Source organism: Xenopus laevis, chromosome 2L (assembly GCF_017654675.1).
Source record: "Xenopus laevis strain J_2021 chromosome 2L, Xenopus_laevis_v10.1, whole genome shotgun sequence".
Lineage (NCBI taxonomy): Eukaryota > Metazoa > Chordata > Amphibia > Anura > Pipidae > Xenopus > Xenopus laevis.
The window spans coordinates 33,175,974-33,202,846 of record NC_054373.1 but is presented as its reverse complement, the minus strand read 5'-3'; the positions used below and the strand labels follow the sequence as shown (position 1 = coordinate 33,202,846).

The window sequence follows — 26,873 nt, the reverse complement described above, 5'->3', positions numbered from 1 at the left end:
ATTATTCTCCAGCCCTCTTGTGCAGTGGGGTAATTAGTGCAGTATTAGACCCCATAAACTTTTGGGGGTATGGGGCAGAGGGGTCCAGTAGCAGTAGGCACTATAGTTCTTTAAAGTCAGTTCCACTATATTTCTGCAATCAAGGATAAAACTCGGTATGGTGCTTCACTGCTAGGGTTGCCACCTTTTCTGGAAAAATATACCAGCCTTCCTATATTCTTGCCGGTTTTTCCTATTAATAACATTGGCATCAAGCATAAATTTTACCGGCCAGGCCGGTAAAATACTGGCCAGGTGGCAACCCTATTCACTGCTAGAGGACAAAGGGCAACGTGAGAGTCTTTAAGGAAACAGCTACGAACAAACAGCTGGGAAGGGAACACTGGGAACAGGCAGAGCGTCACTGGTGCTTCTCCTTTAAGGCTGTCAGAGTACAGCCCCCTGGTGGGACTTTGAACACTAAGGCAGCTGTTCAGGCCTGTTCAATCCTGCTTTCCTCCTGCTTTCTGCCAAAATGGCTCTTTCCGGGGACACGAAATATGACTGTATTGTTATAGGGGCTGGAATCCAGGGCTCCTTCACAGCCTATCACCTTGCTAAGCTCAGAAAGAAGACCCTGCTACTAGAACAGGTACTTGGGGCACAAATGACAGCCTAAAAAAGCGAGTTCCTCCTGTTGCAATGTACCTAATGCAAGTCTAAAGTTTCTATACCCAGAGAGAGTGCAATCACAGGGATAAACATGGTTAAAAACTAGAATAGCCTCCACTTTTTTCTACTTTGTTAGACTGCATCTGCCAGTGCTTGGACTACAAGTCCCATCATCCCCTGAGAGATCAACAGTGGGAACTGTGGTCTAACACCAGCTGCAGGGACTAGATATGCCTGATATTAATTCTATTTTGGTACAAATGCCTTATGCCATACACATAGTTTGTAACAATCTTACATTGTGAGGTGTTGCTGAACTGTAACATTCCCTGACAGCTGGAGGAAGGTGGCAGCACTGAAAAACATGGAAGTGAAGCTCATATTGATCACACTGTACTTTCCCAGCTGCAACAGGTTTAAGGAGGATCTAGGTCTAAGATGCTGGGACAGAACAGTTCAAAACCGCCATCCAGGAAATGACGTATAGCGTCAATCCGTGAAATTTACATACAATCGTGGCTACTAATCTCCCAGTGTGTTTTACTTTGATAGATTTCAATACTTTATACTTACTTAATGGAATTGCTATTTTAGTGAAGTCGCTCAGAAAAGGGTCTCTGTGCGTTTTGGAATGACATACGATTAAAAGTAGCCTTGTATGTTTTGATGCTGGTGATTTACATTATTCTCATTTGGAAGACAAAATGAACAATAAGTTGCCAAATCTCTCTTTTTTAAAAAAAAGGGGCTATTATTCTCCCCGTGTGCCACTGCCCTAATGGCATTGTCGCCACAATAAAATCTTCCCTGCTGCAGGCAACTAATCTCCCCGAAATGCTTTCCCATTGGTAATAAAGTAAACTAAATCACCATTAGGAAAACATACTACAGGTATAGGATCCCTTATCTGGAAACCCGATATCCAGAAAGCTCAGAATTACAGATTGGCTGTCTCCCATAGACTCAATTTTATCCAAATAATCCAAATTTTTAAAAATGATTTCCTTTTTCTGTGTAATAATAAAACAGTAGCTTGTACTTGATCCTAACTAAGATATAATTAATCCTTATTGGAAGCAAAACCAGCCTATTGGGGTTATTTCATGTTTAAATGAATTTCTAGTAGACTTAAGGCATGAAGACCCAAATTAAGTTATCCGGAAAATCCCAGGTCCCGAGCATTCTGGATAATAGGTCCCATACCTGTATTGTGAAAATGGGCCTTGCCGTTAGGTCAAGTTTGCCTTAAAAGACACGTGTCAGCAGACCAGATTTTTGGTCTAAAAAGACCAACTGCAATTCAGGACTTCATCAGTGCTACCAGGTTGAGTTCCGACACCCTTTTGCCATTCCTTCCACCTCCACTCTCTGCTCCCATTTCCCATAGTTCACAGTTCAAAAACGTCATGGACAAATTTGGCATCCAACTTGTTCAGGAAAATCACACAAATATTGCCTTTAGTAATCTCTTTTTTCTCTTCTCTTAATCCATCTCCTTTTTTTATCTTTTTCCCCCCCACTTCCACCTCCTCCAGTTCCTTGCTCCCTCAAAAGCAACTCAGCCATTAGAGTATCTGGTGGTTCCTTTGCTAAATGGAAAACTATACCCCTCAAACAATGTAGGTCTCTATAAAAAGATATTGCATAAAACAGCTCATTTGTAAAGCCCTGCTTCATGTAAATAAACCATTTTCATAATAATATACTTTTTTAGTAGTATGTGCCATTGGGTAATTCTAAATAGAAAACTGCCATTTTAAAAAACAAGGGCCGCCCCCCGGGATCCTAAGATTCACGGTGCACACAAACCAACCATACATGTTAAGAGTTCTGTCTTTTGCTTCCAAACTTCTTCCTGTTACAGTTAGAGTTGTAGTATTTCTGGTCAGGTGATCTCTGAGGCAGCACACAGACCATCACAAAATGGTGGCTCAAGGTAAGAGATGTAAAAGGGCAATATTTACTTAAATATATATTCCAGTTTGGTAAGATTCTTTAATATGCCACTTAATTTGATTTAATTTGATCTATTGCTTGAGTATTCATTTTGGGGGTATAGTTTTCCTTTAAAGGGGTTTGAGTTAACTTTTAGAATGATGTAGAGAGTGATATTCTGAGACAATTTGCAATTGGTTTTAATTTTTTATTATTTGTGGTTTTTCAGTTATTTTGCTTTTTATTCAGCAGCTCTCCAGTTTGCAATTTCAGCAGTCTGGATCCAAATTTTCCAACCATGCACTGATTTGAATAAGAGACTGGAATATGAATAGGAGAGGCCTGAATAGAAAGATGAGTAATAAAAAGTAGCAATAACAATACATTTGTAGCCTTACATAGCATTTATTTTTTGATTCCATTAAACAGAACATAATGTTTTCAACCCCATGTGATTTGACCTTTTTATGAGCTGCTAGTTACCCTTGAAATAATGCACATTTACATCTCTAATAAAAACATATTTGCCCTGAGCTACAAAGGAAACCCAGCGGTTAATACCACTTTTATTTTGTATATGAAATGGCCTGTTCTCTATAGGAGGAAGGGAACAGGTATTTTTAGATTTCCATTTCCAAAAGATTAATTACAATCGTGTTTCAAGGGCAGAGGGGGATTTTTTAATATGTTTCCTAGGTTTTTTTTATGTTGCTCAAACATTTTTTTCTGGTAATTTATATTCTGTTTCTGAATAATATATATACAGAAACATAATGAATTGCTCATTTTGATGCAAGAACTGTACTTTACAATAGAGATAAAGATATGATTGAAAGCTATAGATAAGAGTTATTAATGCATAGTTTACATGAGCTAGAACTGTAATGTCTATATATTCTGTTTATTTTGATGAATCACATGCTGGAGGTTTGCCATATGTAAAGCTAAAGGTGGGCATGTGCCTATTATAGTTAAGGCAGAAAACCTTCACATATTGAAATATTGCAAATAGATCCCTCTCTGGGGGTGGAACTGTTTCTTCTGACACATCTACATGGAGAGTGTGATTTTTGTTCTCCAACACATGTCAGGGATGTCTTGGGGGTTGAGAACTTCGCCATAGCACAGGCTGTGATTGGTGCTCAGCTCCAACTGTCAGCTGCATCCTCCTGTCAATCAAAGCTAACTGCCTGTGCTGCATAGGATGCCCCCAACACTTAACACTACAGGTAGGGTTTCCACCTGGTCATTATTTTACCAGACTGGCCTGTAAAACATGCATGAGGCCAATGCTATTAATAGGGGGAAAGACAATAAGATAGGAAGGTATTTTTTCTAGTAAATGTGGCAACCCTAACTACAAAGCAGAAAGCACATTACTGGGGCAAGTGTCAGATCAGCACTGTATAAGCTAAGGGCATTTTTATATGGGGAATCTACTGCTGCAATGAGTTAAGATATGTTCTCCCAGATCAAACATAATTTAAATAAATATATATATATATATATATATATATATATATATATATATATATATATATATACGATCACATACCTCCCAACTGTCCCTTTTTCCTCACAGCTCAACCTGCAGTCCCTCATTTGTACTGGAAAGTCCCTATTTTCTATGCACAGAACAGCCACAAAAAGAAACAGTTTCTCACTTAATTGGCTTTTAGCAGAGAGCACAGAACAGCTAAAAGGTGCAAATAAGATACTTTGTAACAATTTTGAGACACAAAAACATAGTTCAGAAAAGATTTTTCAAACTTTCATAACTTGCCAAATTTTGTAAAAGGAACATGGTAATTAGGGGTGTGGTCACAGGAATGGGCGTGGTCAAAAAATGTCGCTGTTCTACATGTGGAAATATTTTTTGGCCCTCTTTTTACTTCCAAAATGTTGGGAGGTATACAATCAGACTGGAGCCGGGGGTGCAAAATGAAGGGGCCTATTGGCAGTCCCGGGGCCCCCTCCCGACCTCCAAACTCTCACCCTGGCACACGTATGCGCGAACGCTGCAGCGGTGCAGGAGCCGGTGTTTCTGGGTGAGCAGGCCTGGGGCCCATCTGGGTTTTTCCCAGTGTCCCACCGGTGCAGTCCGACCCTGTATATAAAGAAATATTTGGTAATTCTTTCTCTTTATCTCTCTTTGCATCTTAGTTCCCCCTTCCACACTCCAGGGGAAGCTCGCATGGACAAACACGCATTATTCGCAGAGCGTATGAAGAACATTTCTACACTCACATGATGGAGGAATGCTATCAGTTGTGGACTGAATTGGAGAAAGAATCAGGGGCACAGCTGTTTAGGTAAAGCCTTACCCTAAAAGAGTTTGGGGAGATTTGCTTATGGGATTTCAGGGTTTGATAGTACAAATACAATTGAGGGATATATCATTACAGACCTCTCTGTTAAAGGGTTGTGGTTCATGTTTGTTAACTTTTAGCATGTTATAAAATGGCTAATTCTAAGCAACTTTTCAATGTCATCATTTATTTTTTATAGTTTTTAAATTGTTTGCCTTCTTCTGACTCTTTTGAGCTTTTCAGTGGGGGGGGTCACTGACCCCATCTAAATACAAATGCTCTGTAAGGCTACACGTTTATTGTTATTGCTACTTGTCTTTCTATTCAGGCCTCTCCTATTCATATTCCAGTCTCTTATTCAAATCAATGCATGGTTGCTAAGGTAATTTGGACCGTAGCAACCAGATTGCTGAAACTGGAGAACCGCTGAAAAGAATAAACCAAATAAGTCAAAAACACACTTTTTTACATAAAAATGGAAACCAATTGCAAATTGTCTCACTCTCTACATAATACTAAAAGTTAATTTAACGGTGAACAACCCATTTAAGTGAAATATAGCCAGTGGAATCAATCATAATCTCTTCCTAGGGAATAAACCTGTCATTGCTAGGTACCTGAAAAAACAATATTTACTATGGAACAAGGGCCTGAACAATGACAGGTGTGTTACTTGTAGGCCCCGGATTCACTTAGTAAGTGGAGTCGCCAATAGTGATGGGCGAATAAATTCGGCAGACACAAATTTGTGGCGAATCTCCACGTTTCGTCACAAGCAAAATAATTTGTGAAACTGCGCCGACAATACACCGGCGAAAAATCCGCTGCGTCAAAAAAAAATGGACCGCGTCAAAGTAGTTGCGCGCATAAAAAATTGTCACGCTTCAAAATTATTCAGACACTGGTTGACTATAATGCATTTGGACCAAGTAGTTGCACGTATAAAAATGTGTCACTCACGTCAAAATGGATGCGCGTCAAAATTATTTTGACGCCCATTTATTTAATTGAGCCCCAATATCAAATAGACAGGCCTTTGTCTTGAATCCCTATGAGTAAGTTCCCTGATCAGCACGAAACGCATTAGGCTGTCCATTTCCTAATAAAATATTTATTTTATTTTTGCTCACTTCTCTATGCACTTCAAAGGCTCTCACACTAAAACATTTTCCTAGTGATTCTGCTAAAATTATTTACATTTCAATATAATATGATATAATATGATATAGAGCAAACATAAATTAATATCCGCACATGTATGGGCAACTGTATAGATAATGCGAATATAAGAAATTTTATTTACTGTATATAATGACCTTTTTGTAACATTTTCTCAGCATTTTATGGATTAGCTACGTGCAAACAATAGCACTGCCTTTTTGCAGAACAGACCTAGGAAGATAATTCTGCCCCGCTGTACAATATGCTGTTTGTAGTTAATTTATAAACCCGCCGATCCCCACATTGTAGTGCTCACTGGTAATGGGCAATATAGATAATTATTCCGAGCCGCTCAGGGCCTCGCATAAAGAACCGAGAACTCCTGCAGTCTATTATTAGGTATTAATTATTCTAATGCTGTCATCCTCTCACATATAAATTAACTTCTTTTTTTATTAATTATCCCAGTTGGCTTCCGCAGCTCTCAGAACGCGCAGAGCCTTTTGTGTGCTTTCCATGTGATCCCTTCATCAATATCTCTCCTTCACTCTCTCTCTCTCGCTGTTCAGAGTTATCATTTGTCTCTAGCGTGGCACACACAAAAGGGGGCACACAAGGCAGCCCTACTATGCCAGTGATTTGTACAGGACGGTGACCTTCAGCCGCCCTCCATATGCCCACCGCAGCGGGCGCCACCATTTACAAAGACACAGCTCCACAAACTGTCAGTCCGCGGCTTTAGCTCCGCAAAGGGAAAAATGATGTGTTCCACTTATCTAGTCCTTGGGAAAAGCTACTGCACAAATTGCTTTTAATTCTCCTTTCTCATCCTACACTCCTGCTTGTTAAATCTTACACTTTTCCACTGCATTCAGATATTTATTTTTCCTCTCCTTTTTGAAAATGAAATGTTGCCCATGAAAGAACTCTTCTGTTATATAATAGACAGGGGCCCCAGAAATAAATGTATGTACCTGTAAATGATATAGATATCAGCGGTGTGTTCTGAGGTTAGACGGAGGCATTTGAGGAAAGAGATCTGGATTAATCTACCAAAGTACAATGCCCCTGCTTACTGTATGCATAGAATATTAATTTTCTGTATGTTTTGATAGGGAGCTGCCATATTGCTTTGCCTGGCAGAGGTATTTTTTCCATTGGCAAGCACTGCTCATTTACTGATCCCCAGGGCACAAGTGCTAGAGCTCTAAGGGAATGCCTACAGGCCACTCTGCCTGCCTCTTGGATGGAACATTGCTTAAAGGGATCATGTCTTGATTTTTATGATGTAGTTTTTATTTCTAAATTAGACTCTTTACACTGCAAATAATTCACTCTTAACATATAAAATTTCACTCCTGAACCAGCAAGTGTATTATTTTTTACTTGTAATATTGGTGTGTAGGCAGCCATCTCAGGTCATTTTGCCTGGTCATGTGCTTTCAGAAAGAGCCAGCACTTTAGGATGAAAAGTTGCTTGGAATTGGACATTCTATCGCATAGCAGAAGTTATCTGAAAGGTGAACCACCCCCTTAAGGCTATAGGCAAGAAAACAGGTGCAACAACTGCTTAATGAATGGTGAGTTTTTGCACCTAGCACTGCATCTGTTAATAGTAAATAAACCCTCAGCCTGGGCCTATTAACTCTCAATTTCACCTCATATAAATTAGTGAGGATTTTAATTAAACTTCCCAACCCTTTCAGCTCAATAATCTTTAACAAGTGTTCTACGTGCGCTCTAATGGTGCCAGGGATTGATCTGGCCATGCCCAATATAAGGCTCATGTTATCGTCTGTAAAGTCTGGTTTCAATCTATAAGCAAATCCATCTTAATCTGATCAATTCCTGCCATTGGCAAAGTGATTGTGAAGAGATTTAGTTGATCCATAGGCATGCTTACTACATCCCCTGATGGAATTTACTTCCCTGCAGCTCTGACATTATGAGAGCCAAGCTAGATGATGATAGATAGATAGATAGATAGATAGATAGATAGATAGATAGATAGATAGATAGATAGATAGATAATGGTTGGATAAATAGATGATAGATGATTAATAGATAATAGACAGACAGATATGCATGTCTGGGAACAGAGAGAGAGAGAGAGAATGTATGATAGATGATAAATAGATAATGTATGGCTAAATATAGGAGATAGATAGATAGATAGATAATGGTTGGATAACTAGATAGGGGATAGATGATAGATGATTAATAGATAATAGACAGACAGATATGCATGTCTGGGAACAGAGAGAGAGAAAGAGAGAATGTATGATAGATGATAAATAGATAATGTATGGCTAAATATAGGAGATAGATAGATAGATAGATAGATAGATAGATAGATAGATAATGGATGGATAGATCAAATAGATCAAAGATGATTGATAGATGATAAATAGATATATATATATATAGATTGGAAATAGATGATAAATAAATAATACATGGATAGATGATAGATAGATAGATGATAGATGAATAATTTATGATAGATAGATCGGAGATAGATAGTAGATAGATGATTAATAGATATATGATTGATAGCTTATTAATGGATAATAGATATATTAGATAGATAGATAGATAGATATATAATAGAAGGATGGGTGGATAGTAAGAGAGATAGACAAATAGAGAGAGAAGTAGAGGAATTCCACAGCAGGAACCCTGGAGTTACCTACCAGACACAACATTAGAAGGAACCTAACCAAGTTTAAGCCCAGTGCATAGGGACAAACATAGGTATTCCTCTCTGTCATGCAGAATTTACCGGGAACAATTTTAGTATAGACTGGCCCTTCAAAAATGACTACAATGTAGGGTCTTTCCCACAGTTGTAGTGACACTGCGGCCATGAGGCCAACCCACTGTTGGACACCTGGAATTATCAGCAGTTCGGGGTTCCCCAGAGTCAATAGGTGCATGTGTGTATGATTCAGCAGAGGCAGGATGAATGCATTGGCACTATACAGGCATGCAAGGCTCATGTTTGGGTCAAGCAACTTTTATGAATGAATCAATAAGCACAACATTTCCATCCACTTTATCCAAAGATAAAAATGAATTCTCAACTATTAGAAATAGTGGGCTAAATGTATCTGTCCAAGCAACGCAATGGCCAAAGAGATTCATATACGGCCCTTTATGATTCAATCATTGGCTCAGGGTCCATTGAATCAGATCACCCAGATTTGGCCCATTGTGTTGGTGTCCAAACTGGTTAAAGATATTTTTGGCCTAGAATTAAAAGACTAGAAATGGCAGAAACCATCCAAGAGGGGTAGAGAGAACATACTAGATGTTCTCATAAAACTGTGTGTTGCATGTACCGGCTCCATCCCATAATCGCCCCCTTTTCAATAATGAAATGTAATTATACGGCTGGGTAATTGCAACGCGTATCATTTTAAGTTCAGAGGTTTGGCTATAACCTTCAGCCTCTTAAAACCCCTAGTTAAATCTATCACTGTCATCTCTATGCAACAGAGCTGTAAATGTAATTTTCGTTTTTCGGACGGAACATTAATCTTTCAGTGAAACCCATGAAGCCCATTCCTCCCATTCTACATGTTCAAGTCCTGTCATAAAGACAGACAGTCCCAGAAAATGACACTTTCCTCATGGAAGCACAAAGCGCAATGCCAACAGGAGTCAATTTACACGTTACATTACACAATATCACACTTGGTTTTTCGGTCACATGGAAATCACATTATTTTAATGGTGGTATCTCTTTAAGGGGAGACGTTTCAGTCTGGTATTGATTTAATTTCAATGTGATGGTTCCTGGGCCCTTTAGGAAGGGAGTATTTTTAATGTAACTATAGAAAGTATTCCTGGTTTCTATTGTATCACATCTAATACTTTTCCCTGTCTTTCTACTTTCTTTTGTGCACTATGAATGTACAAGTACAATTTATGAGAAAAAAATGAATGTTTACAGAAATTCTTTCTCTCATTTGGTATCATTTCACAGCTGCCACTCACGGGTCTCAGCAGGTCCTAATTTATCCCCCACACTTGCTCACAATGAGGCTGGCGCTGTGCTTCTCACTTAACATTATACCTAACAATGCTTCTATTTTAAGCCTCTTTAGTGATATCAGTGAGTACAACAAGAGCTTCCCAGGGGGCCCCGCATGTGCATTTTTCAAGGAAAGACACAATTTTAACATTTTATAGTTGTATTTTACTATATCTACATCAGGGTTCAGAAAACCAACGGCGCTTGTTGAACTATAACATCTATCAGCCCCTAGGCCAGTCTTCAGCTGGGCACTGTCCATTGTACAACAAATGAAGGGTTGTCACACATATAAACTGTTACCATGTTGCCCACCGTTTATCCTACTCATCGATTCATCGCTTCATACCTAGAACTGCTGCTCTGCCTGGAGCTCATTATTATAATTTCCATTTATATATCATTTGTATATAACAACTGGCAGTAATGCATGGCACCCAATCAGTGATTATGTTTTTACATCAAGCTGAAAGGAGAACAACGAAAGCAAAGATCTTGTTGGTTGCCATGAGTTACTGCCCAGGTGCAAATTGGGCAGTGATCCCTCTGTGTATGATATTCTAAATGCTTATAGTGCTGGACAGTGTCAGACTGGCCCATCGGGATACCAGGTGGCCATGGGACCTCTTACTCACCCAACTATTTGCCTTGTATGCCTATACCATGGCCTAGAGTCCTGTGTGGGTCCATTTTCTTAGACCCATACCTGCGGCCTGCACTAACTGATCTGCTACCCAGACTGACCCGCAATAGGTCAACTTACCTTACGACCCGGCAAAACTGGATGTGCGATCACCGGCGCCAAATCTGCATGCAAATAGGAAAAGGCTGGAAAAAAACACAAGGGAGGGTAGGTGGGATCAAGCCCATACCATATCTGGGTACCCAGGTGGGTCACCCTCAGACTGCCTGTATGGCAAGGGGATCTGGGAATTTTTGACCGGAACCCAACCACTTTGTGTATATTCTGTGGGTACATGACCCAGTTCAGGACTCTACCATGACCATTCCACATTTCTATATAAGAATAAGGAGAAATGACATGGATGAAAGTAAGTCAGGAGAAGCAATTAAGAGAATAATGAAGCTGAGTGAAGAGAGTAGGAAATATAGTTTAAAATGTACCTGGCACCCCGGCACCTCATTCCGACACTGCTGCTGGATAGTCTCTCTGATGTATCGTAGCAACTGTTCAAATATCAATCGTTTCCAATAGTATCCAATTGTAATGAATGTGAAAGTAAAAGGAGCCATACATAGACCTTCCATTGCCATAATGATTGGAACAGAGACTGCAGCTCCATAAGCTGGTAGATATCATGCATCACCAAATTACATTTTCAAACCTGCCTGATTAAAGACCAAAATATCCATATTATATAGCTAGTCAGACTAACCAGGCCACCATACATGTAAAGAAAACTGTGCTAAACTTTTATTGGTGAATGCCATATCTCCCCCAACTCCATGTTACACAATGACTTTGTTTAGAGAGAATGTATTCAGCGGCACAGCCATATTGAGTGTCTTACTCGTTCAATTCCAACCACAGGAAAACAGGTCTTCTGGTCTTAGCAAAAGCTGGAAATGAAGAATATGAGAAAGTCTGCAAGAACATGTTAGAGAATCAGATCCCATGGGAGAGTCTGAGTCCAGCAGAAATGAAGCTCCGATATCCTGGTTTGTTTTTGAGTCCCGGGGAAGTTGCCTGTTGTGACATCAATGGTGGAGTTCTATTTGCGGAGAAGGCTCTGAGAGCTTTACAGGTAAGTGGGTTATTAGGCATGGGTGCAATGCAAGCAGCCATGCTAGATTCATAGCTCCAAACACTGTGTCCAAAGGGGCTCACCATCAATGTACCCAGGAACCCATGGAGCATATAGTACTATTTGCCACCCCACAATGCTCTTAAGTCTACAGCCTTGTCTTAATTATAGTGTATGTGTGATGTCATTCCCAAGCTAACTGGAGCCTTATGCCCGATTTCCTACATAGTATTTGAACAAAGTGCGAACCAACAAGCCTATCTCAGTGATGCTAGGAATCCAGGATGGTGCACGAGTGAGGGGACTGATTGGTGGGTGAGCGGGCAATGAGGGCTTTAGAGGGGGTGTAGGGGCCCTGGGGTAGCAGCATTGGTGGGCCTCACACAAACTAGTTTGACCCTGTTTGATCTGGGGCAGGTAGAAGGGAGTTGAAGAGAGAGCCTTTAGGGTAAGGGCACACAAGGTACCGGTGCACACACATGGAGAGAATATCAGCATGAAAATCAAGAGATTTACATTTCTGTGCCGATAGTGGAGAAAATGCAGATGGAGAACCTGGAAAGGTCTGGAGGTGGTGGTAGCTCCAGGGTTCTTCTGCATCAGTAGGTGCAACTGCGCTTGGTTTGGAACATGAGGCAATGAGTGCGCCTTAACGCAAGTGCAAAGAGCACATCTTGAAGCAAGTACATGAATGGGGCTTTTACACACACAACTGACTGCAGGGAAACGTACATGAACAGGGTGAGTAAAAAACTAGGGGCATTTGCCCGGGGGGGGGGGGCAGGTAGGCTGGGGGGAGGAGGGAGGGGTCTACCCAGGGTAGGGAGGAGGGTTTTTTTTATTATAGGTTGAATTCTCCTTTAAAGGGATTCTGTCATGATTTTTATGGTGTAGTTTTTATTTCTAAATTACACTGTTTACACTACAAATAATTCACTCTACAATATAACATTTCATTCCTGAACCAGCAAGTGTATTTTTTTAGTTGTAATATTGGTGTGTAGGCACCATTCCCAGCTGACTGGGGGCAGCTGGGAAACTGACAATATGTCTAGCTCCATGTCAGATTTCAAAATTAAATATAAAAAAAAATCAGTTTGCTCTTTTGAGAAAGGGATTTTAGTGCAGAATTCTGCAGCAGCAGCACTATTAACGATTCATTTTGAAACTCTATAGTTAGTATAGATATGGGTATATATAATTTATGTGAAGGTAGGGAGGGGTGTGTGTATGGATGCTGGGTTTTCATTTGGAGGGATTGAACTTGATGCACTTTGTCTTTTTTTCAACCCGATTTAACTATGTAACTACAGCATGTAACTATGAAAAAAATGTTTTTTCCCATGACAGTATCCCTTTAACTAGCCTTCTAATGTCAACCTGCTGACATGAACAGAATTCATAACGAATCTCAAGTTTGTTTGATGTGCCCGACCAGCATTTGGAAACTATTTTCTCCATTCTCGTTCTACAGATGCTTTTCAAACAAATGGGTGGAATAATTCGTGATGGAGAGAAGGTGATGCACATTAAGCCGGGGCCCGTGGTTACTGTGACAACCACTTCAAGTATCTACCAGGCTGACGGCCTTGTCATAACAGCAGGACCTTGGGCCCAAAAGGTCCTACGTCCCCTTGGCCTTCAACTCCCACTAAAGGTAAGGAATCTCCCATACAAAGTCCTATTCCAGTCTATGAGATGAATCTCCCATACAAAGTCCTATTCCAGTCTATGAGATGAATCTCCCATACAAAGTCCTATTCCAGTCTATGTGATGAATCTCCCATACAAAGTCATATTCCAGTCTTTGTGATGTGCCGGTGCCGGTTAAAAAAAAGCACACGCTATATAATGATCATTTAGCTTTTATATGTGATTTACAGTGAGATGCCTTGGAATAGCAGTGCAGTTAAATGCAGAGAGAAATTTTCAGGGACTGTCGGCCTCTTTGGGACAACATACATCATTCCAATGTATTTAAGGCTGTGCAGCCAACACTCTGCCTAAATCACCTACCGCTTTCCCTCTTATAGACCGGAGAGTCGCCTGACAAATACCTTTCATAAAGTCTACACGGCGCGAGAATGTCAATTTCCAGCTATTTGTCGGCCCCTGTAGCTGGTTCAAAGTTTAACTCCTTTGTTGATTATTTTAAAATGCCAGTGTCCCATTGCATAAAGAGAAATTATAACCAAGAACTGAGATTTAATTACCTTCACAATTGCACAGCCTTTCCTTACACTGTTTGTTGTATACGGCAGAACTGCTGTGATGGGCGGTTTAAAATTGCAGTTATTCTATAAGGCAACGCCATTATACATCAGCCTGTGCAATACAAAAGAGGGTCAATAAAAGCTAATTATTCACAGAGCTCATTTTAATGAGGAGCTGCACATACAGCCCAGAAACATTCGGCATGGCAGCTCATAATTCCACCCCACGCAAACGGAAAAAAGAAAATTCAACTTCATCATGTAATCCGCCAAACCCCCTAATCCCAATTCCAGTGGCCCTCCCTTTCTTTCTTAAATTTCTAGTTAAATGCTATAAGGGGTTGTTCACCTTTGAGATAACTTTTAGTATAACGTTGGGAGTAATATTCAAAGATAATTTGCCGTTGGTTTTGATTTTTTATTATTTGTCATTTTTGAGTTATTTAGCTTTTTATTTAGCAGCTCTCCAGTTTGCAATTTCAGCAGTCTGGTTGCTAGGGACCAAATTACCCTAGCAACCTTCCATTGCTTTGAATAAGAGACTGGGAAATGATCAGGACAGGGCATGAATAAATGATGGGTAATAGTAGAAATAACAATAGATTTGTAGTCATTTGTTTTCAGATGGGGTCAGTGACCCTCATTTGAAAGCTGGAAAGAGTCAGAAGAAGAAGGCAAAATAATTTAAAAAAAACATGTAAAAAATTAACAATGACCAAATGAAAAGTTACTTAGAATTGGTCTTTCTATAACATATAAAAAGTTAACATAAAGGTGAACCAACCCTTTAAGGTGGCCAATAAAAGTTGCTGATTCAGTCCTTTTGGATTGAGTTGTTGACTTATTGGGCCATGTGTGGGGCCCTTTGATGATGGCCGTGCCTGACCAATATGTGCCCAAACATTGTCCAGATATTAGTTGGGCAAGTTTGAACATTTTGCCAGCTTGTTGATGGGGTTTGTTATCCAATCCCCCCCCCCCCCTCATTCATGCATGTGGCGGTTTCCAACCAGAAGTACTGGGGATTTGACGCACAAGATATTTAAAAGTCTTCAAATCTAATCAAAACTCTAATCAAATCCCGGGGTTTCAGAAAAAATGAGGATGCGGCTGGGCAATATGCCACCCCTAAAGTTTTGCACCCCATGCCCAGTCCTCTGTGGCCGGTCTGCCTGCAGCATGTTTCACAATACAAGTACAAATGCAAATGCACCTATAAGTGCTAGAGATAGAAAGGCACATAGATATACTATCATCTAACTACCAGCAGTCTAATATATAGAACACTTATCCGAGGAGTGAATATAGAGTACTGAATATGGTGGAGAAGACACTGGGTTCTTGTGTTGGAAATATTTTTGACCTGCAAGTGGGGCGTGAGTCAATAAATTGAGTGTCAAGTTGGAAATGGATCTTCCATATGGAGGATCCATCTGGGGCCCAGAGGAAGCCTAAATGGGGTCTAAAACCGTAAAATCACTGGCTCATTTCTCTGGACCTGTGTTGGAGGCTGGTTTTGGCTTTGCCGCATGCAGGTGCACCGACTCTCGTGTAACGTTCCAACTGAACAAGTGACTCCTCAACTCTGCCGTGTGTTTCAGCAAGAATGTGTGGGTTGTAATTTATTCAGATTACATTTTAGTGTACATTCCAGGCAATTAGTCCCAATTATAAAGTACCATGACATTTAACATTAATGAATACAGGCTAATGGGTAGATTAGTTAGATGCGTGCCATGATGTGTATTGCAAATCGTATAATTACCATATACGCAATAGCCCAGATATTGTTGAAATTAAATTTGATGTCAGTGTCTAGAAACATAAATACTGAACAGGTGGCTTATAAATAGCCACTAGCTTATTCCCCCTCCAAAAACTTTATTGCGCCTGACCATTTAGCTAAAATCAACCATGGATATTTATAGAACATCTGCTGATGCTGTTAGGCAGCCACTGACTGAGTAAATCTTAAACAAACCAGCTATTATAGAACTACAACTCCCAGAATCCTTCCTTCCAGAATCGCTATTGCCCTAGACTTTTCTCATGGGTAAGTTGTCAACAAATGCCATATCATTTGCCAGAGGCATCCTATGGTGTTTATAATCACATAACTAGAAACCAGAAGGTGTCATCCAATAATCAGTAGAGCAGAGTATAACATCATAGTGACCAGTTAAATGGGGCAATAGATGGTACTTGGAAATAAATCCCTAGGCTTCCTTCTAATATGTAATGAGAATAACCATGTCCTGATACAAGGAAAAAATAGGTAAATAGTAAGCGAATGGAACAGGGGAAAATTAACTTTTAGTATGATGTAGAGAGTGATATTCTGAGAAAATTTGCAATTGGTTTTAATGTTTTCTTATTTGGGGTTTTTGCATTATTTCGTTTTTTTTTTTTTCAGCAGCTCTCCAGTTTGCAGTGTCCGCAATCTGGTTGCTAGGCTCCAAATTACCCTAGGAACCATGCATGATTTGAATATGAATAGGAGAGGCCTGAATAGAAAGATGAGTAATAAAAAGTAGCAATAACAAATATATTTGTAGCCTTACAGAGCATTTGTTTTTAGACGGGGTCAGTAACCCCCCCCATTTGAAAACTATAAAAAAAAATAGGAAATTATAAAAAATAAATAATGAAGACCAATTGAACATTTTCTTAGAATTGGCAATGCTATAATATACTAAAAGTCAACCACCCCTTTAAGTGCTCATTATTAAGCTCACAGCCTGGATTTATTGGAGACCCCATAATACTATCTATAACTAAGGCTTTGTGAGTGCCAGTTTTCCAGCTCAGGGTGGGCACCTGTCCTTAGGTGGATCAACCAAGCAAACCGTTGCCTAGGGTAGGTGCTACCAGAACTCACTGTGCCTCCATTTTTTACTGCTGTGATGCTAAAGGTTTTTTTTAAAATGTTATTGCTAGAATAAAGCTTTGTATATTGTTTTAGCCCTATCAGGCTGACTGTAGTTATTATTTTGTATAATATGCTGTTTTTAGCTAATTAAAAACATATGTCTTTAGACGCTGAGAATTAATGTATGTTACTGGAGAGAGAAGATTCCTGGCAAATCTGGGATCCTGCAGAGCCTTCCTTGCTTTTTGGGTTTTAATCTCAATGGAGAGGAGCATGAGGTGTATGGGCTTCCCTCGCAAGAATATCCAGGCCTTATTAAGGTGAGTACAGCAAATAGAGACTTACAGTGTTTGCAGCTGAGCAGTTACCCAACAGATATTTCTTATTATATGAGAAACTGCAACTCCAATTATATTAGCAACATTACAGCAGCAGCAGACTAGAACAATTACTGCATGTGCCATGTGTTCTACAAGGATCCTTCTACACAACATGAGATCCTTTGTCTGCTTGATTTCAATGGATTTTTCATTTTTAATGGAGATGGGCATTTTTTTTTTACTTGGATCCATTGTTTAGTCATAAAACTATATTTATGTTCAATAAATTCAACACTATTCTGTATTTTAGTCTGTAAGTATTGGAATAAAGACTAGAAAAGATAAAATCCTTGGATTTTCAGAGCGTTTTATTTTCATAGTCATCAGTAGTGATGGGCGAATTTCTCCCATTTCGTTTCACCGAAAAATTCGCGAATTTCCAAAAACTCGAAAATTTACACCTACGTCAATTTTGACACCACGTTAAAGTCAATAGTGTTGACATGCGGCGATTTTCATGCGAGCAACTTTTCGGATGCTCATCCAAAATTTTTTGATGCCGGAGAATTTTCTTTGTTGTATAGAAGGGCAGCACCCTGCTGATGTGGTGTTCCCTGGGTGCATGGCAAAAAATCCAAATACTTCAAAAAGACCAGCAACACCAGGATTTTTGTGTATCAAATCAAAGTGTATTCAATTATTGCATGAATAGCCTAATTCAAATAGGCTATTCATGCAAAAATTGAATACACTTTGATTTGATACACAAAAATCCTGGTGTTGCTGGTTTTTTTGAAGTATATATATACATATATAGCCAAAGATATCAGGATGAGATAGTAATGGAAGTTGGGATAAGTGATGTGCTGGTTGGCCTAAAACCTGCACAGACCCCATGGGTTTAGCACTGGTTGGGCAGGTTTGGGTTAAAATTTTGCCAACCATTAAGAGATAGGGTTTGGTGGTGGCAGGGTCGGACTGGGCTGGCCTAGTGGCCCCCGCGGCCCAGAACCGCTCCCGCGATCTGCTGGCCCCAGTACTTGAAGTGCTGAAATAGACACGGCGTGACACGATGCACACATGCACAGTGAGAGAAATTGGACTTCAGGAGGGGGGCCCTGGTGGCTGCAGGAGGGGCCTTCTTGTCACAGCCCTGGTGGGCACCCAGTGTACCAGTCCGACGCTGCGGGGAGTCAGACTTCATTAGTACACTCCTTCTCTGCTAATTCCCTATATTGGAACCAGAGGTGCACACAGACGTAGAATAAAGAGCGAGAAGGCTTGGTTACTGGTCGGGTACGGGTCCTGAAATGGCAAAATTTTGCAGGTTAGGATTGGGGTTTAAAGGGCATGTAAAGTCTAAAATAGAATAAGGCTAGAAATACTGTATTTTGTATATTAATATAAACATGAACTTACTGCACCATAAGCCTAATAAATCAAATAATTTATGCTTTCAAAGTTGGCTACAGGGGGTCACCATCTTGTAACTTTGTTAAACATCTTTGCAAGACTAAGACTGTGCACATGCTCAGTGTGGTCTGGGCTGCTTAGGGATCGTCATAAACAAAGCTGCTTGAGTTCTGCATGGCTGGGAAGTAAGGCGGGGGCTCCCCCTGCTGTTCATAAGTATGATTGTTTCCCTGCTCAGCAGTTAGGGACCATCTGACAATTCCTATCCACAGCAGTAAATGAAGGGAGAATTTCACTGCATACAGTCGGGTTTCTTATAAAAATGGTACACATTTTTTTAATTAAAGTATATTGGAGATAGGTTTCTTTTTCATTAAAAAAAAGTAAAAATGGGGTTTTATTTTTTTGCCTTTACATGCCCTTTAAGGTTTTGTGGGTTAGAGTCAGATGCGGGTTCAGTATGTTTTTTTATTCTTACTCTTGAAAATCCCCCCCACAGATATGCTTTCATGGAGGAAACGAAGCAGACCCTGAAGAGCGTGACCTCAAAGCCCAAAATCCCAACATACAGGATATTGAAAAACTCAGCAGCTTTATCAGTCGCTATATTCCAGGCTTACACCCAAAGCCTGCTGTGGTGGAACAGTGCATGTATACGGTGAGCTCCTTCATCATGAACCCTGTAGATAAGTAGAACAAAGGTAAAACATTGACCAGAGGTGATTTGGTGTAGCCAAAAGCTGCCCATACAGAGACATTCTCATCAGAGAAAATCTTTTCTTATTAATCTCTTTGTGTCATCAAAAAATCTAAGCTGAAGGTCATTGTACATTACATAATTTGTTTCTGCAATTAGAGAGGTTGGAAAACTTTTTGTGTTTTTTTCCCTTCAGATCTGGTTAGATGATAATGTCCTAACCACAACTCCAACTGTTTTGCGAAAATAATCATATTTGCAGGATAGCAGTGTTCATCTTAAGGGTCAGGGCACACACACAGATAAGGGGAGATTAGTCTTCCGCCGGCTAAAATGTAAATCACCGGTGGGATGGCACAAGGAGCACTTCCTTTTCCGAAGTCGTCCGAAGATGCCTCACGAGGAAACTTTGGGCGACTTCGGAAAAGTAGTGCTCTAAGTGCCACCCCGCCGGTGATTTACTTTCTTGCCGGCAGAAGGCAGTTTGGGGAGATTAGTTGCCCTGAGGAAGAGGAGATTTGTCATGTAGTGACTAATCTCCCCGAATGTGAGCTTGTGCCCTGACCTTAATGGTCCTATATATCAAACTAACGACCATTCAGCGTGATTATGTGGCAGGCATGGCCAAACTTTGTTCCTCATACTCATGGATTCCAAATTTGTAGCATGGTTCAAGTGCAAGGCGCAGACTGCAGAATACATTGCCCCAAGTGAAGCAGATAAGTGCTCTTGCCCGGGGAATAGTAAATTACCTATTTTGAAGGCAATAGTTTTTGAAAATTCTCTTTTACCTAGGAAAATACATCTAATAATTTGTTTATATTTCTTTACATGAAGATATTTGTTGAAATGCAACTGTTGTTTAAGAAAGATAGACAATATGGACAATATGTGGAGAGTACAACAAAAAATATAATGACTCTGCTTGATAATGGCCCCCATAATGAGAGAGACTGTAATGGATTACACAAACCTATAACCACTCTTAAAGGAACAGTGACACCAAAAAATGTAAGTGTTTTAAAGTAATGAAAATATCATGTACTGTTGCCCTGCACTTGTAAAACTGATCTGTTTGCTTCAGAAACACTACTATAGTTCATATAAACAAGCTGCTGTGGAGCAATGGCGGAAATTGAAAAACGGCTACATGGCACAGGTTAACTAATGGATAACAGATAACACCATCAGACAGACAGAGCTTATCTGCTTATCTGCTGTGTAACTTGAGCTTTTTCTCCTTTGAATGGCTGTCCCCATTGCTACACAGCAGCTTATTTATATAAACAATAGTAGTGTTTCTTAAGCAAACACAGCAGTTTTACCAGTGCAGGGCAACACTGTATTATATTTTTATTACTTTAAAACACTTTTATATTTTGACGTTACCGTTCCTTTAAGCTGAGATGGACAGCCCTAGCCCTTTTTTATATTTACAGGCCAACACCAATAATTGGTCCTTTGCTCTTCATGGTCTGTACCTGGGTAGCGTGTAACCAACACAATAGTAGCAACATATTGGAATATAAGTAAGCTTATGTTGCAGAAATGTTAGGAAGGTTTAAATGGATGTATCAAGCTTCTGCAAAAAATCAACTATCTTTTTTCTTATGTTTAGAACACACCAGATACAAATTTCATATTGGATCATCACCCACTTCACAAAAACATTGTCATTGGCGCTGGATTTTCAGGTGAGACAGAAAAAGAAATTACCAATAAAAAAATTCCAGCCGCAGAAATATTTCCATCTTGCCAAGGGCAGGGCATGAACTGTTATGTCATTAAAGGAGAACTAAACCCTAAAAATGAATGACTAAAAATACCATATTTTATATACAAAACTTATTGCACCAGCCTAAAGTTTCAGCTTGTCAATAGCAGCAATGATCCAGGACTTCAGACTTGTCACAGGGGGTCACCATCTTGGAAAGTGCCTGTGACACTCACATGCTCAGTGGGCTCTGAGCAGCTGTTGAGAAGCTAAGCTTAGGGGTCGTCACTAATTATCAAGCAGAAAATGAGATTGGCCTCTAATATAAGATGATGCTACAAGACTGATTGTTAAACTCTTGATGCTATTTGCACTGGTTTCTGTGCTGGCATGTTCCAATAATCTGTGTTAATTACTAATCAGCTTTGTATTGTGCCATTTATATTCTATGTGTACTGTATATTGTGAGTGGGTCCCTAAGCTCAGTAAGTGACATCAGAACAGAGCATGTGCAGTGAATCAGCAGAAAAGAAGATGGGGAGCTACTGGGGCATCTTTGGAGACACAGATCTTTACTGCTAAAGGGCTGTGGTTGCCTTGGGCTGGTAGAGAATCCCAAAACACAAAGTACAACATTTCTGCCCTACTTCTTAAGTTAAAACTTAAGTTCTCGTCAAGTTGCCCCATGTATGGCCATTTATGGCTTATTTTATCATCCCACTCAGGCTCACAGAGTGATCCAACATCTTTTACACCTTTTTCCCTTGTGAAGAGGTGTACTCTTGGACTTGAAGTCCTCTGCTTTTTAGGTAATCTGTGCACCACCCGCTATGAAAAGCAGAGGGACCCCAAGTCCCAGAATTCATCAATTCTCAAAGACAGAGTTAGCCTCAAATGGCCTCCTGGCTTTGTCAGAAACTTTAACAGGGTTGGTATATTAAAGATTCTTCAAAGCAGTGATCCCCAACCAGTGGCCCATGAACATGTTGCCCACCAACCCCTTGGATGTTGTGCCCTGTGGCCTCAAAGCAGGTGCTTATTTTTCAATTCCTGGCATGAAAAACAGTTGTACTGCCAAACAAAGCCTACTGTAACCTGCCAATCTACATAGGGAATACCAATAGACAATCACAGTCTTTATTTGGCAATCCCAGGAAAATATTTAATGAGTTGTTGCTTCTCAACTCTATTTATATTAGAATGTGGCTCATGGATAAAAAGGATTGATGACCCCTGCTTTATAGTCACATATGACTGGCTTGTGTAGGTGGCCATCCAAACTAATCAATCATCAGAAAGTCTTGTTGCTTTATGGACACTGAGGGTTCAGATCCAATGTTTAGGGTTTTTACTAGAGAAACTGAACAAGGCCTTAGGGAAATTGACCAAGACCATATTACCCATACTCTTTATATTTATAATAGCCCTAGGCCCTGCATATTGCATGTCAGCCTTCTGTCTGAAGCATATTTGCTTTGTTAACTCATATTGAATGTAAGATACAGTCTTTCCACTGATTTTCTTGTCTCGGTAACGCCAAGGGACCTATTTACTAAAATTCAAATCTCAAAAATCTCCAAAAATTCAAGTTTTATAAAGAGTAAAAGCCATGAAAAACTCTAATACAAAACATCTGTAAGTAAAAGCAAACAGGGTCCTTTAGAAATCAATGGGAACTGCTCTGATCCTATTGGACCTTTTTTAGCCATTTGAACTTTTGGAGTTTTTTGATTTTATTTGCTAGTAATTTGTCCGAAAAACTTGTATCTTTAGAGGTTTTTGTAATCTTTAGTGCAGTGTTTAGCGTTTTATTTTTTTTTTCTCATTCATTTGGATCTTTTTATAAATCACATGGCATTAATGGTTTTAGAGAAAATGCGTTTATTCAAAAACCTAAAATTAGAAGGTTGATAAATGGGCCTCCCAGCCTAGAAATTATTCAAATAATGGGGGTTTTCCCAGGATGACTTTACCATGTATAGAATTGTATGTGGATAAAACTCCATGTCCGCCATGTAACCAACAGCTGACTGAACAGGACAGATTGAATCACTAGTGTGGATTTGTCCTGAGCTCTAACTAAACAAGGAATAACATTTTGGTTTTTTCATTCTCTTATTAAACAGGCCATGGATTTAAGTTGTCGCCAGTGGTGGGTAAGATCCTCAGTGAACTCTGCATAGGAGAGAAACAGTCCTATGACCTAAAGCCTTTCCGGATCTCGCGTTTCAAAACCCCATTGAAGGCAGCATTATAAAGTAAATTGCAGAGGATTGGCCTATCAGAAGCCATGTTGCGCTACCGTACTTTGACCTTTTCGATTAATCGGTGGATAAAGATGGCTAAACTCCTTAATTAAGGCTCAAGACCTAATGAGTCCATTTATTTGAATATTAAGCGGCAAGTGTTTTAATTAACGCTATTTCAAGACATATTTAATGTGATCCATATAATACATGAAATGGGACGTTAAGATAGGCGTCTGTATTTTTTATAGAGGAATTGGTAAAGGTGCAGTTATGCTGAGCACCTTTAAACTTATTACTAATTCTAATACAGTTATAGGACCTGTTATGCAGAATGCTCAGGACCTGGGGTTTTCCAGATAAGGGATCTTTTTGTAATTTGGATCGCCATACCTTAAGTCTGCTTAAAAATTATTTAAACATGAATTAAACCCAATGGCATTGTTTTGCCTCCAATAAGGATTAATTACATTTTAATTTGGATTACGTATAAGGAACTGTTTTTTTATTACAGAGAAAAAGGAAATTCTTTTAAAAATCTTAAAATATTTGGTTAAAATGGAGTCTATGGGAGATGGTCATCTCGTAATTCAGAGCTTTCTTGATAACGAGTTTCCAGATAACAGATCCCTTGCTTGTACTGGAAAAGTTTTATTCAGGATGAGATGCTATATGCCATTGATAACTTTTTCAGTAACCGTTAGGTGAATTTTCACGGACCTCACAATCAACCTGGCTACACTCATCCATTTTTCTCTGCTAAATCATGAAATGCAATAAACTAAAAAATCAAATGCATCAGAAATAAATAAAATATTTTTTCACTGGCACTTCTGGTTCCTATTGGGATGGTCATTTGGAATCTGTCTTTTCTTCCCTTGTTCCCTACCAATAAAGTTAACTTTAGTGAGGGAGACATTGATTATGTAACAAAGGCATTAGAGAAGTGAATCCACTACTCTCACTTATTACAGGTATGGAACTGGAAAAGGTTACAGAGCATTGAGGTCTGTATGGTAGTTGCCATCTAAGCACTCCTGAAGTGGAAAATAAGAGTATAGTTGGTCTTTATAATGTAGATACTCTAAGGAACAAGGGAATTCTTCATAAAACAAACACTCCTCAGCCAAATCTGCTTGTAATATTTCTTGACGGATTGTTTCAGGAAGTTGTTAAATGTGCCCCTTAAACCAAATAAATCTATCACATAGTCAAGATTATATTGAAAGGTGGCAAAGCAAAGGGCTAGAACAGAAATGCTGTATTTTGTATACTAAATATAAACGTGAACTTACTGCACCACAAGTATAATTAAACAAATAGTTTATGCTTTCAAAGTTGGCTACAGGGGGTCACCATCTTGTAACTTTGTTAAACATCTTTGCAAGACTAAGACTGTGCACATGCTCAGTGTGGTCTGGGCTGCTTAGGGATCGTCATAAACAAAGCTGCTTGAGTTCTGCAGGGCTGGGAAGTAAGGCGGGGGCTCCCCCTGCTGTTCATAAGTATGATTGTTACCCTGCTCAGCAGTTAGGGACCATCTGACAATTCCTATCCACAGCAGTAAATGAAGGGAGAATTTCACTGCATACAGTCAGGTTTCTTATAAATACGGTACACATTTTTTAATTAAAGAATATTGGAGATCGGTTTCTTTTTCATTAAAGAAAGTAAAAATGGGATTTTATTTTTTTGCCTTTAAATATTGTGACTCTTTGCAGAAGCTCATTCAATCCCCTAACTGGCAAGCCTGGTATTACAATTGCATGTATTACAAACAAAATATCTGCAGAATAGCTAGGAATTGCTATCAATCTAACTCCTTGTCACCTAAAATGTCAACTAATTTGCCTTCTCAATCCATTGTGAGTAAAATATGTCCTTGATGGGTGTAATGCAGCTGTCAGAGTCTCCCATCAGCGTTCTTCATGCCTGCTAATAAAACAACAACAAAGCTAACGACTCTCATAGTCCTCTATATTATATAAATGCGCTCACCTGGTGCTATTTGCAAATACAGTCTTATGGTTATTAAAGAGAAACCTTGGCAAAGAAATATCATATGAAGAGAATCATCTCCTTTAACGTTGCTGGTTTAGTCTGCAAGTGAGCTTAATGAAATCTCTTCCCGTTTGCATGTTATTTCTGTAGCAGTTTGGTTACTAATCCTCGCAGGATTTTGGAGGTGGCGCATGCTGGGGCCTGTATGATCCACACAATGCAAGTGGAATGAGACGGCAGATGATTATGGCTAATTACAGGAAGGTTTTTACAGTTTGTTCTCCAGGAGAAAATCATTTAGGAGCATATTACAGAAAATGTGCAGAATACCATGTATTGTACAGGTATGGGATCCGTTATCTAGAAAGCTCTGAATTACTGAAAGTCTGTCTCCCATAGACTCCATTTCATCCAAATAGTCCAAATTTTTTAAAATTATTTCATTTTTCTCTGTAATAATAAAACAGTAGCTTGTACTTGCTCCAAACTAAGATATAATTAATCCTTATTGGAAGCAAACCCAGTCTATTGGGTTTATTTAATGTTTAAATGATTTTCATGTAGAATTAAGGTGTGAAGATCCAAATTACGGAAATATCCGTTATCCAGATAACCCCAGGTCCCGAGCCTTCTGGATAACAGGACCCATAGGACCTGTTGGGGTTTTCCAGATACAGGATCTTTCTATAATTGGATCTCTATACCTTAAGTCAACTTAAATATCACATGAACATTAAATAAAGCAACAGGAGTGTTTTGCCTCCAATAAGGATTAATTATATCTTAGTTGGGATCAAGTAGAAGCTACTGTTTTATTATTACAGAGAAAAAGGAAATCATTTTTAAAAATCTGAATTATTTGATTAAAATGGAGTGTACGGAAGACAATCTTTTCATAATTCGGATAACCGGTTTCCTATACCTGTAGGACAAAACCCTGCAACTGAAACCTTCCATATACTGTATGTGTATCTGTATGAGCCACGATGCAAGTTATGTTAGCAGAGGCATCTCCCCATAGGATGCAATACATATGTCCATCTATTTACAGCTTTCACCTGTCTATATGCAGAATAAAATGCGCCCTATAAGTCTATGAAAAGCCTTTCGATTCCAATGGGAGACTGTAGCACAAGTCAATAAAGGAAAACTGGAACCGGTTTTCTTCCGTGTTTATGTTTTGTGATCCTGCAAATGGTTTTATCGACTCCACCGGCAGAGAAAAAAATTGCATGTTTTTTTTTATTTACACCAACACACAATGAATGCAATAGATTTACTGGAAATGATATTCTTCTCTGGCGTGGGAAGTTGGGTTTAAATGGGTGACTGCACAAATAATTGTATCCTGATGAAGGGTGGGTGTTCCCCCCCGAAACGTTGATGTTTGGTGGCTGAATAAAAGGGGATAATCCCCGACTGCACTAATCGGTGTGTGTGCGGATCCGTTTCTTTTACACATTGGTTGCTAAGGGACCCGGCCGGGTCAACGGAAGGAACGCACCACCAGCTTGCAGGATTGGTGAACTACAGGTGTGCGGT

General features: G+C 39.5%; 1 protein-coding gene across 1 annotated transcript; it reads left to right on the top strand.

Annotated features, from left to right (window-relative positions):
* Positions 1-511: 511 nt before the first annotated feature.
* On the top strand, positions 512-24,160 carry pipox.L (pipecolic acid oxidase L homeolog). The gene is given in 8 exon segments (NM_001096641.1): positions 512-631; positions 4,750-4,898; positions 11,645-11,858; positions 13,333-13,515; positions 17,108-17,260; positions 19,173-19,331; positions 20,989-21,064; positions 23,211-24,160. Coding segments are annotated over 8 exon segments (1,182 nt in total). The 5' UTR covers positions 512-514; the 3' UTR covers positions 23,342-24,160.
* Positions 24,161-26,873: the final 2,713 nt, after the last annotated feature.